Source organism: Pezoporus wallicus, unplaced genomic scaffold, assembly GCF_028554395.1.
Source record: "Pezoporus wallicus isolate ANWC-B61680 ecotype Strahan unplaced genomic scaffold, APGP_CSIRO_Pwel_v1 contig_8397, whole genome shotgun sequence".
In the NCBI taxonomy this organism is placed as follows: Eukaryota; Metazoa; Chordata; class Aves; order Psittaciformes; family Psittacidae; genus Pezoporus; species Pezoporus wallicus.
This window is the reverse complement of record NW_026637200.1, coordinates 1,317-22,308: the sequence shown is the minus strand read 5'-3', so window position 1 is coordinate 22,308 and position 20,992 is coordinate 1,317. Positions and strand designations below refer to the sequence as shown.

At 41.0% G+C, this 20,992-nt stretch overlaps 1 protein-coding gene across 3 annotated transcripts; it reads left to right on the top strand.

Annotated features, from left to right (window-relative positions):
* Positions 1-3,005: 3,005 nt before the first annotated feature.
* Positions 3,006-19,356, top strand: LOC130596439 (nuclear factor of activated T-cells 5-like). 3 transcript variants are annotated; one of them, XM_057404036.1, is made up of 5 exons: positions 3,006-3,199; positions 3,656-4,214; positions 9,586-9,778; positions 17,448-17,638; positions 19,108-19,356. In XM_057404036.1, exons 2-5 carry the CDS (start codon positions 3,685-3,687, stop codon positions 19,325-19,327), a joined length of 1,134 nt encoding a protein of 377 aa, XP_057260019.1. In that variant the 5' UTR covers positions 3,006-3,199; positions 3,656-3,684; the 3' UTR covers positions 19,328-19,356. The 3 variants fall into 3 exon arrangements, with proteins under 3 accessions (XP_057260019.1, XP_057260020.1, XP_057260018.1); XM_057404037.1 differs by adding an exon at positions 18,063-18,152 and having other exon boundaries at positions 3,006-4,214; positions 19,108-19,180; XM_057404035.1 differs by having other exon boundaries at positions 3,006-4,214.
* The last annotated feature ends 1,636 nt before the right edge of the window (positions 19,357-20,992 follow it).

The window sequence follows — 20,992 nt, the reverse complement described above, 5'->3', positions numbered from 1 at the left end:
CACTTGGCTTCTGTTTAGTGTTGAAAAGCAATTTTTATTTTGAAGCTGTATTAAAACATATTCAGTCTTATATTTCAAAGTGTATATACTCACTTAAACTATATTTGTTGTTACAAGCACTGTTAAGCTGCAAATGAAAGAGCCACCTGTAACAATTCCCATTTATATGTGTCTGAAGAAAGTAACCTCAAATAAAAGAAATGCTGGAACTGGGGAAGGATGTGTATGTTTCCATTCTAACTTGAGAGATCATTGAACAGGTACACTCCACACTGAACAGCCACTGTCTATATTTGGATGGTTATCTGCATGTTGGGGAAAACTTAATTCCTCAAAACCAGGAAATGTAAAAAGTTCTCCCCTTTTAAAGCACTGCCGGTCAAGTTTTAATTACTGAAAACTTCAGAATAAAAAAAATATATATATATTTTTTTAACCCTTCCAAACGCAGCATATTCAACCAAGAGATCTCTTTTGGGTATCAGATATGCATGTGTTGCCACTGGTTTTAGAGTAAATTGATAAAACAAAATGGGACCCATGAAACATCTAGTGGTTTATTCTTTACAGTAACTTCATTAATTCTTTTTGATCCCTTTTACTTATCAGTTCAAAGGAAAATGCGTTGACTAAAGGCCTGCAACCTCCATGAGAAAACATACATTTTACTATGTTTCTCAGTACTTGCATAACTTAAAATAGTACTAAGGCAATTACTAATTTATCCCCCAAAATAGACTTTAGAACAATCAAATACACAAGTTTAATATAGCCAGTTTATTTCATTGGCTGTAATATTTGTCATACTTTGTTACATGCTGTTAATTATAAGAGAAGACACTGGCCTGTACATGCTTTAAAACACTTGTATGTTTATGGATGGTAATGACTTTCATCCGAGAATATATAAGGCTAAAGAGAGAGGTTTTCTTGCTATTACTGTTTAACTGGATATTGTTTTGATAATCTAATCTTACCAGATACACAGGAGTGTATCTGGTAAATGGAGGAGAGTATAACTAATTTATAATGGCTAGTATATCTTTTTTAAATGTACAAAGAAAAATACACATATTCATGCACATACATGCTTTTTAACTTCTAGGGGAAAAAAAAACGGAGGAGATAAAATGGTGGAAACAGTCATTTGTTTGGTTTCCCTAGGAAAGTGAGGGAAAAGTACAATTGCTGCATTTCTGGGCAGGATATGCATTGAACCATTTGATCAGCAGGGTATGATCAGTGTTTGACATACCTGATCTAATGCAGACCATGTCCCTTTTAAATTTTTCTTGCAGGTCTCTTAAAAGAACTTTCTAAAACATTCCCCATATTTGCTGCAAAAAGATAAATCTTTGATATTAATCTGTTGGAGGAAGTCTTCCAATTCGAGAGCCCTGCTACCTGGTTCAATGTTATTATTGATTTGTCAAAGTCTTTTCATGCACAGGCAAGCATGAGACGTGCATACACTCTGTTGTACTGTGCATGATACTCAGTTTCATCCATTTAAAGAAGAATTAATTTGAAATGAGGGAAATACTGCTGTACAGTAATCCAGTTCTGCAGCATTACTGACATGTGTGCCATGTGTTTGCCAACGCTTGCATGCAGCATATATGCTGTATGCGTGCTGCATATTTCTATTTCTTTCTGAGTGTATAAATCATGAATGGAAACTAATTATATTTAACAAAGCAAACATCCCAAATAGCAAAGGTCTTCCTCAACTCAAAGTGGCTGCAAATAGGCTTCTAAATATTGTCACTGAAATTAATATCTAGATTTAATAGTTCTTGCCAATCCTGTGTCTTTGGAGAAAAAAAAAATAAAATCATTGCATTAATGCATGATATGGAAAGGATAAATTTTCCTTTAAATTGGAATGCAGTTCAAAGTGACTGAATTCTCCCAATTTCAGCCACTATATTTGCCAAAGAACAAACTGAAAAATGGAACTGGTATCATTCACCTGCTCCTGCTTCACTGAGAGGTTTGGGGAAGGGACTTCCTATGAAAATAAAAGCAGAACAGGTTATGGATAAACTGTAACAACCACTAAATTTGACAATCTGAAGTAGTGTAAGTTTACTTTTAAATTCATTTAGCACAGAAAAGTTGTAAGAAACAGTACTGGTTTAAAAATTCTTTCTTATCAGTTATTGATGTCCCTGGTAATCGCAAGTAGGCTGATTTATAGGAAGGTTTGCTACATTTTGCTGTTAGCACTAAATATATATATATATATATGATGGCTGAACATACTTTATTCTGTTACTTTTACATTGCTTAAACTGGATAAAATAGTTCAACTATCTCTAAACTTTTTAGACTTGAGAGATTAATATTTTGGATTAAAAGAACTCAAGGAGAAGGAAAATATTATGTTCCTCTTAATAGATATTACCCCTAGGACACCAGTAACTAGCTGAACAAACATATTGGATAAGTATGTATATATATTATGTACAGTTTGTTTCAAAAATTAGTTTATTTCTGTGGTTCTGGTTTATTGTGCAAGGTGTGGTCAGCAGGGCAGAAATACAGAAAGCTTTCCCCTGCAGGTAGCTTAAATCTGACTATAAAATTTCTTTAAATCAGCTGCAGCTCACTGAGGAATAAAGACTTAATGATTGTTCATACTGCTTCCTCTGAAATATTTCAGTCTAGGCTTTCAGCTGATTTGTTCGCTAAAATTCTTCAGTGGAAACGATTCTGTTGGTGTCCAGAAATATTTCAGGGATTTGTTTTAATCATTTAGCTGTCCTTTCATGTTCCTAAAAAAGATTGATCTGTCTGAACTCCAGAGGAGTTACAGTCATGTTCTTTAAAATAACCTGCTTCATATGAACTTTTCAGAGGTCTGTTCCAAGCTTTCTCTGTCTGCATAAGGGACTCGGCTGATAAAGTTTTGAGAAAAAACACTGACTGAAAGAGTCAAATTACAGAAATTTCACATTGTCTTGTATCAGCATGTCACCAATGCAGATACTTCACCCACAAACAGCTGTGTCATAGTGACTGATACCAGTTCCATTTTGCCTACCACCTCACTTGATTTTATATTTTGTTTCTCATTTATGATGGAATAATCAGCAGCTCCTTTTCTCATTTATTTTCTCATATTTTTATTCCAGGATTTGCCTCTGAAGCAGGGAGTGTCTGCATTAAAAATGACCTGTAGTTCTCTGCTTCATAGGTTAGAAACTTATTTTAATATTTTGTGGCTAAACACAGTCCCGTCTTTTTCAAAAATAAAAAAATGTCCAACAATAAATGGTTTAATTAGCATTGAATGTGGATTATAAGCATTTTGCATTGGGGCTTACGTTATTTTGGATGAAATGGCTTCTACGCAAATAATTAGTCCAGCCAAGGCAATGAAAGCTGTGTTTTCTTGCAGCCATTTTTATGAATTAAGCTTTAAAAAAGGTGATTCCAGTGGCTCATACTAAATCTCATTTGGGCATTTCCAAAGTACTGTATTGGTTAGGCTGTATTGCTTTAAGCATTTTCATTCTAAAACTTACCAAATTCCAAATACTTGTTGGGGGAAAGAAATCTGTTCATAAATCACTTTGTGTCAATGGGACTGCTATAGCCAGCACACACAGAACCATGTATCTTGTATTTACTTATGAATTATACACCGCAGATGCTTCTTCAGCTCCTTCCTCTTCCTCCATGGGCGGTGCTTGCAGCTCCTTTACCACCTTATCCAGTCCTACCATTTACTCTACCTCAGTCACCAACAGCAAGGCTATGCAAGTGGAGAGCTGCTCCTCAGCTGTGGAGGTAAGTACCAGAGGGGTAAGTGAAAAGCAGTTAACCAGTAATGCAGTCCAGCAGCAGCAGTCAATGCCGAAGAGACACACAGTCCTGTACATCTCGCCACCACCTGAGGACTTGCTGGACAACAGTCAGATGTCCTGCCAGGATGAGGGGTGTGGACTGGAGTCAGAACAGAGCTGCAGTATGTGGATGGAGGATTCACCCTCCAACTTCAGTAACATGAGTACCAGTTTCTACAATGATAACACTGAGGTGCCACGTAAATCACGCAAACGAAATCCAAAGCAGAGGCCAGGGATCAAACGTCAAGATTGTGAAGAGTCCAACATGGATATATTTGATGCCGACAGCGCCAAAGCGCCTCACTATGTCCTTTCTCAGCTCAGCACGGACAGCAAAGGCAACTCAAAAGCAGGAAATGGGTTGGTATCTGCCTTTTTTTTTTTTTTCCCTATCACCATATGTAAAACCAAACTAATAAAACTCTCCCCATGCCCTGTCAAGTGTTCCATTCAGGTTCTCACATAAATCCCTTCTCTGCTGTTCCCTTTTGAGTCCTAGCCTGTGATAAGGTCTCATTAGACTTGGTAATCTTTTAGAAGATAAAGGTGAACTTCCCTGCAACCATTGAATGCAGGGCTGATGAGCTCATCTGTATTGTTGTTTAAGTGAAATACCTCAAATATTGTGCAATCCATTTATAGAATGGCAATGAAAATGTATTTAAAAAGAAAGGCAGAAATGGACTAGATGCATCCTAAATCTTAGTGGGTTTTGCAGGATTTTATGTGAGGATTTCAGTCTGTACACTTTACCTGCTTCTGTGTTTGCCTCTATTTATCAAATAGAGAGAGTGATGGGAGTAGAAGTGAATGACTTGTTAGGCTTTCTCATCATTGAAGTTAACATATGCTTTACTTTTTTATTAATTGTTAAGATGATATGGTGAACTGGTTAACCATATTTTGGGGTTTTTTTTGTGAATTCACTTCTGTATTTTGATTTTTTCAGAAATAAATCTCTAATCCTGTTTCTCTCTGTGCTTCTGGGTCATATGCATGCATGTGTCTGTACGTGGGCATGCCTGGGTGGTGGTCTCTCATCTCTTCCACTTTATACCGTTCACAAAATGCATTTCAGTAGTTGCTTAAAGAGGAAAAAGTCCATCAGTTTACAGTAGTGTGTTGATGCATTTTTATTTTTAACTTGTGGCTTTTTTAGTACTTTTAAGATGGTTGAGTGAATAGATTTGGCTTTTTGATTTTATTTTTTTTTTTTGGTGGTGGGGTGGTGTATTTTGGGTTTTCTTACTCTTATGTGCTTGCAGTATGTTCTAATGTTCATCACAGTAATGGTGAATGTGAAAATTTGGCTGATGGGAAATATTATGAACTTCTCATATTCCAAAGGGAAAGAGCCTGGAGTCTGTATTCCCAGGGTCATTGCAGTTCCATACTTAAAATTTCACTGTGAGAAAGTGATTCTGAGAAACTCTCCAGAGTTGCCAGTCAGGTACCACATCAGGGCCTATGGAGCTGCCTGGTACCAGGGGTGTTGGCTCTGCCACCGACCAGTGGGTCTCCTGGTGTCTCCTTACAACAACCCTTAGTTGTAACTGCTTGACTGCAGTCCAGCATCTCTTGTTTTCACCAGCTGAAATCACTGATAATAAAGTAAAACCTTAGTACAGGGTTGACCCAAAGAAGCAAATTAGTGTATGTAAGGCAGCTGCTTGGCAGGAGGAAACTGCCTCCACTGAGCAGAGGGGGTCAGGTGCTCTCTTACAAAAGGAAGAAACTTTGTTGGAGAACAAGAGCTGTGACTGTAAATGTGATCTCTGGGCAGAGAGGAAAGATTTTGTAAACTCTGGAACAATATGAATACTCCATCCCTGGCAGTGTTCAAGGTCAGGTTTGACAGGATCTTGAGCAACCTGGTCTAGTAGGTGTTCCTGTCTGTGGCAGGGGGTTGGAGATAGATGATCTTAAGGTTCTTTCCAACCCAAACCAGTCTCCAACTCTGTGATCTCAATCTAAAGCATCACAAGACTGTAGTGTTCCCTAAAATATTAGGGGCTACCCAGTGAACATTCATCACTGCTGTCAGGAATACTCTGTGAACTCGGGGGGAGATGATAACTTTTTTTCCAACAAGTCATATACAGGCTAGATTGAAACTGCAGCAAACTCTTATGTAACAGAATTGTCCTTTTGAATAAAAGCTCTGGGGCAAGAGCTGGCCAAGATATTAGAAAATGTAATTTTTCAGCTGGAATATGGAGATTTAGCATTGCAAATCTAGGTCACAGTAATGACTGGTTTGGTTGGGTTTTTTTTTAATTTTCCAGCCCTATGGAGTTCAGCCAAGGGAGTTGGTTTACTTTTGGCTTTAAGAAAAGAGCAAGGAAAGCAGCCTTACTAATTTGTGAAGTGGAAATAGCATTTGCCTCAAAAGACACTTCTAGTTGGTGGTCTTCAAAAGCTAGGAATAGTTTCCTGTGGAAACTGTTGGAATTTGTGGAAGCCTTTCTAGAAATGGTTGAATTAATGCTGATTTAGGGCAAAGAGGCTCAGATTTCCCATGTGCTTGGTCTCATCTTCACTTTCAGGTCTTCACTGGGAACAGCCCTGATGCCAGTGCAAGACCAGGTAAACCTTAACTCAGGAAATTTGTTCTAGTAGAATCATAGGGTTTGCTACTTGTATTTCTTGTTTAGAAAAGAAGTGCTTGCTTTGAGGAGACATTGTCTGGTTATGGTTAAACTAGTAAATAAATGTGTGTATGAAATGTTTTATTATGTGTATGTGCATAAATATTAGAATTATAAATAAACTAAATTAAAAGGATGTGTAAATGATATATCCTTGGAATTTGAGAAGACAGACCACTGAGTTCTGGTGAAGGCTTTACAATAGCTTTCAAGTTCAGCTATTCTAATTGAAAGTAACGATTACTTTCGGTTTCTAGAGGGAAGACTTTCAAAATAATGATTAGGCAGCATAAATTTGTCAACGTATTAAATAATGGTATGTTGACAATTCGAGTAACTTGGAGTTTAAGGGTAAAGTACTCTCAGGAGAACAGAGTTATGGTGGAGAGACGAAAGTTAATGTTGCACTGCTAAAACTTTGCATTTTGAGTGTTGAAAGTGAATTTTGTTTTGATGGCTGCCTCTCTTAACGCTCTCCTTTGAAATTCAGTAATATCTCAGTCTCTCCTATTAATTTAGGGAGCAGGAACTTCCATGTGTGACAAGGTCAAACTAAGCAATCCTTGTGTGACGTCTTTCTGTGGAGCATTCTCCTGTGACGAGGTGCAGGAAGCATGGGGCCCAGGCACAGTGCTGGGAAGGATGTGATGGTGCCTGCAGCAGCTGGGGTTGCCCAGTGTGACTTCTTGTGTTACCTGGGGGAAGCCAAGAGGTTGTAGCTCTGTGATTTAAAATTCTGGGGGAGAAAAAGAGAAGATATTCTGTGCAAGTTCATATACATATTCCTTTTAATTAGTAGTCCATTGGAGTAATGACCTGAGAGGAAGAATAGAGTGATTATCTAATGAGCTTGAGTTTGATTAGTGTTTTTGTTTAACTTGTACAGAAGTGAGGAGCATAGTGCTGTTAATTACAGTTTATTTAGTGTATCACAGGTTTTGGCTGTGCTACACTGAAGAGAAATTTTGTTCCTTTCATTTTCCTAAGAGAAAGTATGTTTTTACATAGTGTTTTACTTTGTTTTAAACAGCTTGTTTGACCAGACTGTGGCAGAGTAATCAGGACTCCTTGGCAGAAAGATAGTACTCTTGCAGGGTTTTTTTAATGCTGTTTGTTTTTTGTTGTTTTTTTTTAATCTAGAACCTGCCTCTCTACTGTTACTTGGTTGAGGATGAGTGTGCAAGGCAGCCAGGGCTGCTCAGGGATGCACTGGCCATCTGTCCTGGACTCAGCTGGATGAGCAGGCCGTTTTGCTGGGCTGTTTGTGAGGAAGTGGTTCACCTTCACAAACAGAAAAACATGAATGAAATTCATACAAAGCACAGAGCTCATGGCTGCTCAGCAGTGTCCATTTTAACCCTTTGTTACATGTATTAAAATGTTTTGGATGCTTAGTAGGAGATGTGGTGAAATCAAGGAGCAAAGTGCCTGACCTTTCTTTGAGCAGAAGACCCTTCCATAAGAAAAGACAGGTTGAGAGAGCTGGGCTTGTTCAGCCTGGAGAAGAGGAGGTTCCAGGGAGACCTTAGAGCAGCTTCCAGTGCCTAAAGGGGTGGACAAAGAATCTGGAGAGGGACTTTTTACAAGGGCAGGTAGGGACAGGACAAGGGGGAATTGTTTTAAACTGACAGGGGCGAGATTGAGATGAGATCTTGGGAAGAAACTCTTCCCTGTGAGAGTGGTGAGGTGCTGGCACAGGTTGCCCAGAGAAGCTGTGGCTGCCCCATCCCTGGCAGTGTTCAAGGCCAACTTGGGAGGAGTTTTGAGCAACCTGGTCTAGTGGAAAGTGTCCCTGCCCATAGCAGGGGGTTGGAACTAGATGAGGTTAAAGGTCCTTTCTAACCCAAACCATGCTATGAAAAGTGGGAAAGGCTGTGCAGGGGCTGGGGAATGACTTGGAAATGTTTGCATACCATGTGGCTGTGTGTTATTTGTTGCACAGTAGGAGTTTTAGGAAAGGTGCTGATAATGTTTGTTAGTATAAATCATCAGTTAATTGGGAATGAGAGCGCTATGGGTACCCCAGCCTTCAGGTCAGTGAAAAAGTCTTGCAGAGGCAAAGCTCTCAGTAAACAATTTTGAAGAAAAAGCATTTCTTTCACCCCCTTCCATGAGAATTAAAAATCCTGGATAAATTACTTCCATGTGTTGCACATTGAAACAGGGTTTGCTTTTTAAGCAATTCACACCTGTTATATAAACTGCTTTCTTGAGTCATTAGCTGTTAGAAACTACTTTTTGGTAGTAAAGAGCCCTTTTCCTACCTGTACTATTTGCCATGACATGTTTACATTTGCTGCTGTTAAATGAGGTCATTAGACTTCATTATACAAACCTGCTCTGTATAAGATCAAGAGTTATTCCATTGTGCTTTAAAGTGAACACAAAATTGATCACACAATGTTATACTTTGGAGGGCTTCTTCATTCAGGTTTTAATTATGGAACTGAACACAGGATACATCTTAAGGTATGCACCTGGAACAAAACAGTCTCTTTGCATACACTGCAGATTTCAAATTGGTGCAATTATGTCACAGCTTTTTACAATAACTAATTTGGTTTAAACATAAATTTATCAGTCTGTTTTGATAAAAATTAGTATTTGAGTTTGCATGGATGTGTAAGTTCAGGTGGAGACAGGCATGAGGCTGTTTTCCTATTTAAAGAAATATAATTTGACCTTAAATCCATTCTGTGTGTGTATGTACTTATGTATGTTTGTTACTGACATGAAACAGCTTATTCATACAGTACCAGGCTGTATCAAATACTGTGAAAAAGCAGATTGTGAGCCTTCTTCTGTTTAACATAGTTTAATGCTAATTGCTTTTCCCTTCATGTTTACTCTCTGAAAAGCAGTTCCTATTTACACTTGATGGAGGAGGCAGGGAAGCGTCATTCCTCTTCATTCTGCTGGTTTCCTTCTCTGTCAGAAAGAGAATTCCAAAGTTTGCTCTCAACTATAACTCTTCTATCTGTTAATATACATTCTTCATCTTTTTAGCTTTTTCTGTGATTTAGTTTGTTTTTATTGAGGAACTGCTTATAACATCTTTTTAATGGCTTGCTTTGACTTCCCAGAGCATCAGAAAACCAGAAAGGAGCTGGAGGGAAGAAGACCCCAGTGTTGTGTGGTCAGTATCCAACTAAGAGTGAGGGGAAGGAGCTGAAGATCATGGTACAGCCGGAAACCCAGCACAGGGCTCGTTATCTGACTGAAGGCAGCCGAGGCTCAGTGAAAGATCGGACGCAGCAAGGCTTTCCAACTGTCAAGGTAGGCTGCTTAGTGTTGGGTGATATGGGGACTCCTTCCCAAGTGATGCTTTAGTAGAATGGTAAATGGTTCATCTCAAATAGGCCTAGAATCTCTGTTTTTAAAGGGGGTGGGGGGGAGATGTTGCAGTCTCTGCTGTAGAGACTGTACTCTATCTCTTGCAGGTACCAAGTGGTCTCATTTACATCACAGTTAAAGGAGGAAGCTTTATGTCAAGGCAGCCATGTATAATCTGTGATGCATGTCCTGTTAGACTACAGTTATACAAACTATCTAAATAGACAGTTGAAGCGTGAAAAACTAGGATAGTGAAATGCTGTAACTGCACTTGACAAATTTAGCCTATTCCCTGTATAGACCTTGATGACTTAAAGTTTAGGTGATGCTGGTCGCTATCTCTGAGGCAGGGATGAGCATCGCACAGGACTGAATGGTGTCCTCAGTCCTTCTGATCAAGGGGAAGGATCTGGATAGAGCAGTTGCAGTCAGGAATCTGGGCCTTGGCTGCATAGCTGGTTTCTCCAGCATGTGTTTACCTTCTTTGTTCATCCTGCTTCATTTGGAGGGGAGAAAAGGATAACTGATATAATTCACCTTACTCAGAGAGGGTGAATGTTGTTGGTGATGAGGCTTGCCAGCCTGGTGCTGAGGACTATAGTGTAAGTTACTCAGAGGATGGGGACCAAAGCCCAGGTCATGGTTTAATCCCAGCCGGTAACTCAGAAGGACACAGCCACTCGCTCACTTCCCCCCCCTTCTTCCCCCCAGCTCCTGGAGGGATGGGGAGGAGAATCGAAAGAATGTAAATCCCATGGGTTGAGATAAGAACAGTCCAGTAAATAATGTATAATACAAAACCACTACTACTACCACCAATAGTAATAATGATAAAGGAAATAACAAGGGGAGAGAATATAAAACTAAAAGGGGAAAGAAAAAAAATTAACAGAAGTGATGCACAATACAATTGCTCACCACCTGCCAACCAATACCCAGTCTGACCTGAGCAGCTATCTGGGCCTTCTGGGTAACTCCCCCCAGTTTATATACTGGGCATGATGTGCTGTGGTATGGAATAACCCTTTGGCTAGTTTGGGTCAGGTGTCCTGTCTCTGCTTCCTCCCAGCTTCCCATGGCTCTCCTCACCGGCAGAACATGAGGCTGAAAAGTCCTTGATCAGAGTAAACACTGGTGTGTTATCACCATTGTTCTCAGGCTTAAGTCAAAAACACAGCACTGCATCAGCTACTAAGAAGAGCACCAGCTATACTTTAGAGAAAAGAGATTCAGAGCAGCCCTGCAGGGAAGGACTTGGGGGTACTGGTCAATGAGCAAATGAACATGAGCTGGCAGTGTGCGCTCGCAGCCCAGAAAGCCAACCATATCCTGGACTGCATCAAAAGGAGTGTGACCAGCAGGTCGAAGGATGTGATCCTGCCCCTCTACTCCGCTCTCGTGAGACATCACTTGGAGTATTGTGTCCACTTCTGGTGTCCTCAGCATAAAAAGGACATGGAACTGTTGGAACAAGTCCAGAGGGGGGCCACGAGGAGGATGAGGAGGCTGGAGCACCTCCTGTATGAAGACAGGCTGAGAAAGTTGGGGCTGTTCATCCTGGAGAAGAGAAGGCTGCATGGAGACCTCATAGCAGGCTTCCAGTATCTGAAGGGGGCCTATAAGGATGCTGGAGAAGGACTCTTCACTAGGAACTGTAGTGACAGGACAAGGGGTAATGGGTTCAAACTTAAACTGGGACTGGAATGGGTTGCCCAGGGTGGTTGTGAATGCTCCATCCCTGGCAGAGTTCAAGGCCAGGTTGGACAGAGCCTTGGGTGAGATGGTTTAGTGTGAGGTGTCCCTGCCCATGGCAGGGGTGTTGGAACTAGATGATCTTAAGGTCCTTTCCAACCCTAACTATTCTATGATTCTAAGAAGGAGAAAAATAACTGTTACAGCTGAACCCAGGACAGTACTCACCCCTTATTCCATACCTTTCACATAATGGTCCGATCTCATATTTTTCCATATACCACTGCGTTTTTATCTCATATATATATATATATATATATGTACATACACTCACACATAAAGAGAGAAATATCATTCCTTAGTCCATGGACCATTCCTATAAAGTTTACTGAGTTCATTCAGTCCATGATGTCAGGCTCCATCTCTTGTAACAGTCTTTCAGAGCAGGAGAGATGGTGTGTAGTGTTGGATTGTTGCCTGCTGACAACACTGTCAAGCCCTTCTTATCACTGCTGAGCTCATCTGGTTTCATTGAAGTTCATTCTTTGTTGGGGTGGTGATCAGAGGGAAGTCAGGGTCAGTCAGTGGTGATCTAAGGACAGTTCTGCTGCTGCCGGCTTTTCTCATGACTTTATTCTCTGCTGATGATCATGACAGCACATACCTACTTTTCAAAGCCCAGAATGGTGGAGATGGGCATCCAGCTGTTGTGCTATAAAAGTGTTATAAGGCAGGCAACAGCATATAATTGAGCTCATTGGCTGTTTTCCCCTAAAAGCAAATACCCTTGAGGTACACATCAGACTTCCCCATCTTAACGCATTACCCACCAAGTATGTCCCGATCCCTGAGCAAAAGCAATCCCACAAGTGGGTTTGCCTTTACCTGAAGCATGAATAACCCAGACTGTCTTCCTCAGCAAATTCTCTCTGTACACCACAGGAACTTTATCTATTCTACAGTATGTAAAATTTCTGACTGGGCTGGGCCAGCCCTGTTGGCAGATCCTCTGGTGTTGACCAACCAAGTGGCCTTTGGTAAATGTGTATCCTAATGTTTGAAAGTCGCTCTCAGTGTAGTTTTGAACAGCCCCTTGTACTGTTCGATTTTCCCAGAGGCTGGTGCATGGTAGGGGATGTGATATACCCACTCAATGCCATACTTGTTGGCCCAAGTGTCTACAAGGTTGTTCTGCTAATGAGTCCCATTTTTTGACTCAGTTCTCTCTGGGGTGTCATGTTGCCACAAAATCTGTTTCTCAAGGCCAAGGATAGTGTTCTGGGCAGTGGTATGGGGCACAGTGTATGTTTCCAGCCATCCGGTGATTGCTTCCACCATGGTTATCACGTGGTGCTTGCCTTGGCAGGTTGGTGGGAGTGTGTGTCAGTCTGCCAGGCCATTTGTACTTCAGCCATCGTCCTCCATACCAAGGAGGCTTTAACTGTTTAGTTTGTTTAATTGCAGCACGTTTCACAGTCATGAATAACCTGGGCAGTAGTGTCCATTGTCAAGTCCACCCCTTGATCACGAGCCCATCTGTTTGTTGCATCTCTGCCCTGATGGCCTGAAGTGTCATGAGCCCACCGGGCCAAAAATAATTCACCTTTATGTTGCCAGTCTAAGTCCATCTGAGCCACTTCAATCTTAGCCGCTTTATCCGCCTGTTGGTTGTTCTGATGTTTCTCCATGTCATACCTTCACCACCAGGTTCTGCACCCAGGCAGCGATATCTTGCCCCAGTGCAGCAGCCCAGATGGGTTTACCTCTGTGTTGCCAGTTGTTCTGCTTTCATTGTTGCAACCACCCCCACAGGGCATTTGCCACCATCCATGAGTCAGTATAAAGTACTGGCCACTTTTCTCGTTCAGCTATGTCCAAGCACAGCTGGATGGCTTTCACCTCTGCAAACTGACTCGATTCACTTTCTCCTTCAGCAGTTTCTGTCATCTGTTATAAGGGACTCCATGCAGTTGCCTTCCATCTCTGATGCTTTCCCACAATATGTCAGGACCCATCAGTAAACAAGGTATATCGCTTCTTACTTTCTGACCGTTTATTATGCAGTGGGGCCTTTTCAGCACCCATTACCTCCTCCTCTGGTGACCTTCCAAAATCTTTGCCCTCTGGCCAGTCCATGATGACTTCTAGAATTCCTAGATGACCGGGATTTCCTATTTGAGTTCGTTGTGTAATTAGTGCAGCCCATTTACTCCATGTAGCATCAGTTGCATGATGTGTAGAGGAGACCCTGCCTTTGAACATCCAGCCCAGCATGGGTAACTGGGTTGTCAGGAGGAGCTTTGCTTCAGTGCCAATCACTTTTGAAGCAGCTCGAACCCCTTCATAGACTACCAGTATCTCTTTTTCAGTTGGGGTATAGCTGGACTCAGATACTCAGTATCCCTGACTCCAAAAGCCGAGGGGCCGACCTCGAATCTCCCCTGCAGCTTTCTGCCAGAGGCTTCAGGTAGGACTATTCTCCCCAGCTCAAGTGAAAAACAGGGCACTGTACCATCTGCTAAGGAGGAGAAAAATGACTGTTACAGCTGAACCGAGGACACAAGTGAAGGAACATGAGGAAGAAGCCTACAAAGAGATCTTTCACGTTCCTGCTCAGAAGGGAGACATTCAAATGCTCTTCTTCAGTGGCTGCACACTAATGCCCAGTTTGTGAATCTGCAGGTCTTGTTTGTTTCATTGCATAGTCACAGGGTTGTGACTGAGCTGGAAATGCGGAGACTTGGGTTAGTCTTTGTGGCTGGAATGCAGTTGTGAATATGCATCAGCTGTTTAGAATAAAGAGAGAAAGTCACTTATCCTGAGGAGCTCCTTGTCTGCACAGATCTTCAGCATGAAATTGGAGACCAGAGGAGGGAGGAATTTCAGGGGTAATGTTTTCATATCTGTTACAGACTGCCTGACTAAGAAGACAGTAGATGATACAGTAGTCTTCTTTATAGAGATATCTCTGACCGTGGAAGGTTTAGGCCATCTGTTCATCTGCAGGGATGGCTACATAGCCTGGTGGAAGTAATCGAAGAACTTGAGGGCTGTACTTGAGAAGGTTTCCTAATGCAAATGGTAGATAGGCTTACCAGGAGTAATGCTTTACTTGACTTACACAAAGACACACAGAAGAACTGTCAAATACCATTACAAAAGTTGAAGTGACAAGAGTATAAATGTGAGCATGGGCACCGAACTGAATACAGACTAGCATTGCATGCTCATTGTAACTGAGGCAAATGTCATCCTGGTCATAGTGGGAGGAGTGTGGGCAGCAGGTCAAGCAAGTAGACAACTCTGTCTCTTATACAAATACAAAGTGTGAAAGACATTTCCCTTTCTATTTTTTTCATAGTTATGGCAATTTGGAAATCAGCAAAGAGTTCTCAATCCAAACTAATTTACCAGGTCCACAAAGAAGCTTTGTTTATGATAGAGCCCTTAAAATTTGTGCTGAGTGCTGCTGAGAGAGTATAGGAGTTGTCATGGTTTAAGCCTAGCTGGTAACTCAGAACCACGCAGCCACTTGCTCACTCCCCCCCTTATTCCCCACTCCCGGAGGGATAGGGAGGAGAATCAAAAGAATGTAACTCCCACGGGTTAAGAACAGTCCGGTAACCAAGGTACAATATAAAACTACTACTACTGCCACCAGTAGTGCCTTATGTGTCATACTCTGTACTGACCATGGATGGTGGCAAATGCCTTGTGGGGGTGGTTGCAGCAATGGAAGCAGAGCAACTGCCAACGCGGAGGTAAACCCATCTGGGCTGCTGCACTGTGGCAAGATATCGCTGCCTGGGTGCAGAACCTGGTGATAAAGAAAAAAAGCTAAGCAGGGTCGGGCTTGGTTAGTACTTGGATGGGAAAACGCCTGGGAGTCCCACGTGCTGTAGGCTTTTATTTTTAATGATAAGGGGAATAACAAGGGGAGAGAATACAATTGCTCACCACCTGCCGACTGATAGCCATCCTGACCCGAACAGTGATCTGGGCCTTCCGGGTAACTCCCTCCAGTTTATATACTGGGCGTGATGTGCTGTGGTATGGAATACCCCTTTGGCTAGTTTGGGTCAGGTGTCCTGTCTCTGCTTCCTCCCGTCTTCCCATGCCCCTCCTCACTGGCAGAGCATGAGACTGAGAAAGTCCTTGATCAGAGTAAACATTATGTAGCAACAACTAAAAGCATTAGTGTGTTATCAGCACTGTTCTCAGGCTGAAGTTGAAAACACAGCACTGCACCAGCTACTCAGGAGAAAAAATGACTGCTACAGCTGAACCCAGGGCAGGAGTATACTCATCTTTAAAGTCATGTTTGGCAGTGTTAGAAACATCTCCAACACTTTGCTTAGTCCTCCTGAGTAATGTAGGAATCCAGTGAAGTTTCATAAGATTAAAATCCATTCATATCATCCTGTTGCTATGGTAATTTAGTGTTCATTTATGTGAAATTTCTTAATGGGCCTTTGTTCACCTGAATTTCCTTTTAATTCTTTTCCAAGTTACTCTTTAGTACCTATCAGTGAAAATTCTGTTTGGAAGAGTCTTATGTTACTGAATTCCTGAAAGCTCAAGCTTGCTTTACTAGTAGGCAAACTAGTTCATACACTGCATATAAAAGTGTCCAGGCTGGACAGACAAAATGAGTCAGTGGATCTTCAGGAAATCTGAGCTACTGGGGAAAAAAACTGTAAAGGACAAGAGGGCTTTATTGTTTGTGTTTCTTTTCAGGGGTGTTTTAAAGATGGGGAAGTATAGTGTAAAAATATTGCTAGCTCAGTAGAGATCTGGTGCTTGCTCTTTCCTGGCAGCATGGGCAACCATTCAGATGGATCACTTGTAAGTAGACTGAGGAGAAGCAGCAGATTCTGTGGCCCTTTAAAGAAAACCATGTGTCATGGTTTAAGCCCAGTTGGCAACCCAGAAAAAAACACGCAGCCTGCTCTCTCACCCCCCCACCCCCGTTTCCTCCCCCAGCTCCCGTAGGGATGGGGAGGAGAATCGAAGGAATGTAAATCCCGCGGATTGAGATAAGAACAGTCCAGTAACTAAGGTATAACACAAACCACTACTGCTACCACCAATAATAATAACGATAAGGGAAATAACAAGGGAAGAGAATGTAACTGCTCACCACCCTCTGACCGATACCCAGCCCGACCGGAGCAGTGATCTAGCCCTTCCAGTTAACTGCCCCCAGTTCTACATCCTGAGCATGACATGCTGTGATATGCAGTACCTTTTTGGCTAGTTTGGGTCAGGTGTCCTGTCTCTGCTTCCTCTCGGCTTCCCCTCCTCCCTGTCAGAGCATGAGACTCACAAAGTCTTTGGTCAGAGTAAACATTACTTAGCAACAACTAAAAACATTGGTGTTCCCAGGCCGAAAGTCAAAATCACAGCACTGCACCAGCTACTAAGGAGAAAATTGGTTGCTACAGCTGAACCCAGGACACCATGTTACTTGATGATTTAGAACTAGAGAGTCTAAAATCAACATGCAACATTAAAACTGTATAAACAAACAAGTGACTTGTCTGGCAAAAGAAGGATTATCCTGAATGCATATTGTCAGTGGAGGTGTCCCTGCCATCAGTAGCTGATCTTCACTTTGTCTTGCTAATGGTATTGCAAAGCTGGAGCAGTTACCACCCAGATGATGTGAAATACTCTTGTGCACCGTTCATACCTTCTTCTAACAAGAACACCAGGGAAGAAAAGTGACACAAGTTAGCTGTGGCGATGCTGTTTCTAGCCAAGGAGACCTTGGTGACATGACACAAAGACTGTTCATTTAGCTTTCCATTTAAATGGTAGAGTATCAGAGTACCCTTTACTAATTCAGCTGTGTAAAATGTTTTGTGTTTTAATTAAGTGGCAATTTTTGAAATATTTGATTTGTGTTGCCATGTTTCAGCTGGAAGGTCACAATGAGCCGGTGGTGCTTCAGGTATTTGTGGGTAATGACTCTGGTCGAGTGAAGCCACATGGATTCTACCAGGCCTGCAGAGTTACTGGGAGAAACACTACTCCCTGTAAAGAAGTGGATATAGAGGGGACTACTGTTATTGAGGTTGGACTGGACCCAAGCAACAATATGACACTTGCGTGAGTAGCTTTTTTTGTAGCTTTTTTTTTCCCCTTTTTTTTTTTTAAAAGGCACTTATTTTCAGAAATTAATTTTCCTTTTTCAGTTGGGTGGGTTAGTAGTTAAAAGTCTGAACATCTTGACACACACCAGGCACTCTCAGTTTATTATATTTAATTCTTAATCAGGTCTTCCTTAAACTTTATCAGTTAACTGTTACATTATTTTCATGTCCTGTTTGATCAATTATATGCATATTCAGGTATGAGATGAATTATAAGCTGGTCAGTGGTTCTGCTGGTTGTCTTTTAACAAGTAAGAATTGCTAATCAGAAGCAAACTCTGAATATAAGTGATTTCATAATAAGCTTTTCACATGTATCTTGGTACAGAAAGGGAGTGATCTTTCAAATAATTCTTTTCAGTAGGTCTTCTTTTCAACAGGTGTGTGGATGAAAGCTGCTACTTCACGTGGAAGCTTGTCTTGTTTCAAGAGAAGAAATGTTTATTCAATTGACAGTGTCCACTTCTTTAGTAGGATGATATAGTTTGCTAATAGACTGTATCAATTTGATTTTTTTAATGTAAAATATGTTCCCATGGTAACTGCCTCTTGGATAGTAATTTTATAATTGTCCTCAAGCATTAATGGAAAACCATATAAGTATAGAGATGCTATAAAGATGAATTTGGAATTGCCTGGGAAGAAAAGTTTTGCTTAGGCTGTTTTCTTGAAAGGAATCTTGATGTCTCAAATCTTCCTAGTATTTCAGTGATGCTATAGCACCTCCCTATTGACAGCAATGCCAGTGCCACCTTCTAAATCCCTCTCCCCTCCTCTCCGCTCCCTAGCTGTTGCATGTTGGCCCTCATACAGCACAAAACTTTGTTGTACTCAAATTTGATATCAGATGGTCCCTGTACTATTTGGGTGTAGAGCCTAAGGTCCTGGTAAAATGACAATGTCGTTCTTAACACATCAGGCTGTGTTTGGTTGGTTTTTGATGTTTCCCAGAGGACTGCAGTTATGGTATGGTGTATCTATCGCTTCCAAGGTCTGCTGAGCATAAAAAATAATATGACTACAGTACATTTTCTTCTACTACTGCTTTAAGTGAATGCAGAATATTTTGTAGTAATAATCCTACAAACCCAGATCTAGACACAGGAATGGAAGGGTGAAGACTTGTGGTTATAAATTGAATGCTTACAAGAATGGCTTTGTTACATTGTATTTTCTGTTTTATTCATGCTGCTTTATTATTCCTCCCTCTTATAATTCATCATCCAAAATATGTAGGGTTGAATTGAAAACCAAGCTATGTAATGAGAAAGTTCACATAGAAATTTCGTGTAAAAAAAAAAAAGAAAAATAATATTCCAGCAATTACTTAGAGTTTTGACTTATGGCCTATGTAATTAGTTGAAAGACTGTTAAAGATGCTGAACATATTAAACTCTATTAAACTCCACTGTTTTCTGTTGTTAGGGTTGATTGCGTGGGAATACTGAAACTGAGAAATGCTGATGTTGAAGCTAGGATAGGGATTGCTGGCTCAAAGAAAAAGAGCACACGTGCTAGGCTGGTATTTCGTGTTAACATCACTCGCAAAGATGGTTCAACTTTGACTCTTCAGACACCTTCTTCCCCGATTTTGTGCAGTAAGTATCAAAATAAAAAGCCGGTATTAGAGGACTCTGGGGTTTAATGTGATTGCCATAAATATGCCTTAGGGAAAAAAACACCCCAATGTTAGGCTGTGACTATTTTAGAATTGCTATGGCTAAGATCATAGAGTCATAGGATCATAGAATCATAGAACAGTTAGGGTTGAAAAGAACCTTAAGATCATCTAGTTCCAACCCCCCTGCCATGGGCAGGGACGCCTCACACTAAACTATGTCACCCAAGGCTCTGTCCAACCTGGCCTTAAACACTTCCAGGGATGGAGCATTCACAGCTTCCTTGGGCAACCCATTCCAGTGCCTCACCACCCTTACAGTAAAGATCACATGTATTAATTTTTATTTGGGGTGAGGTGTTAGTTAAATGACTGACCAGTATTTAAAAGTAGTTATGAATTTCCTCATCTTTTATTAAATGAACTTTTGCCTTTTAAAAAGTCAGGATGTTCTTGTCATGATTGATTTGAACTTATGTGACTTTTTTGAGATAAGTTTTAATATTTTCTGTATTGTCACATTCACTTTGGTCAGCTTTCAGTGACCAAAAGGACTTCTAATGAGTTAGTGAGCAGTTGTGGTACTTTGTTGGGCCAGATGCTGAATGTGTTCTGGTTCAGTGCAAGAATTAAACCTTTTATAGCTCTTTATTAAAATGGTCTGTTTAGCACTGAGTACAGATGGCTGCATTGACTGGTTCAGTTATGCTGAACAGGGAAAATGAAATTAGAGGAGGCTGCAGTACATCAGGGGCTGCCTGTGTCTGTGGAGTCTGTAGCAGCTTCCAGCTATGGGGAATTCTGCTCATCTGTCAAAGAGAAAAAATAAGGAAATGTTATATATATAATATATATTATATATATAATAACAGCTGTTGATGGGGTTACTGATATTTCTTGATGAACAAGAAAATAGGAGAGCTATCTGGAATCATAGTATGGTTATGCAAAAGCTCCTTGTGTTGTGCTCTTTCCATTGTATAAAAAGTTATTTGGTTTGGTGGGTTTTTTTCTTTTTCTAAACTCTGTTAGTACCTATTGTGTCAACTCATCAGAAACTGCAGCTTTGTTGCCAACAAAAGAACAGATTGAAAGAGGAGATAATTAAAATCACATGAGCTTCCACATCAGCTACCTCTATGTGGTTCTAGTGCTGCAGGCAGCAGGCGATTTGGCAGATGTGGCATGTGGTCTGTCCCTTTTTCCACTCTTCTGCTCTTGCAGAGAATCTCTGTGCAAGACTCGGGGAGAGCAGGAACCCTGTAGAAACCCTGAAAAGGCTGATAAACAAAGATGTGTCACTGCTGATGCAAGGGAGGGATCTCCTCCTCTCCTCAGCCATGTTCTGTGCTTTAGGCAGTATGATGTTTGGGGTTTCCTTCCAGAACTTGAGGTGTTCCCATCCTTCTCTTTTCCTCTCCTGCCACTTTTTGCTAAATCTTTCTTTTCCCAGTGTTGTTTGAACTGGTGGAGCATTCATATTTAGGCATTTATGTTGTTGGAAAATACATAAGTACATTTGCTAGGTCTATGGTTGTTCGTGTAGCTCCATTTCAGTCAGGGCAGCATTGTAGTATCTGATTATCAGATTTAAGAAAAAAAAAACATTTTCTATAAAATTTTCTATAAAATCACTAAAAGCTCTATCTGTATGCATTTTGTTTGTATCATTAACTTACTGGTTAAAGTTAT

Excerpts from the sequence above, each read along its gene's own strand:
- LOC130596439 (XM_057404035.1), top strand. The coding sequence starts at position 3,619 with ATGTATCTTGTATTTACTTATGAATTATACACCGCAGATGCTTCTTCA. Across the intron at positions 4,215-9,585 it reads AACTCAAAAGCAGGAAATGG|AGCATCAGAAAACCAGAAAG; the intron begins GTTGGTATCTGC and ends TTGACTTCCCAG. Across the intron at positions 17,639-19,107 it reads AGCAACAATATGACACTTGC|GGTTGATTGCGTGGGAATAC; the intron begins GTGAGTAGCTTT and ends TTCTGTTGTTAG.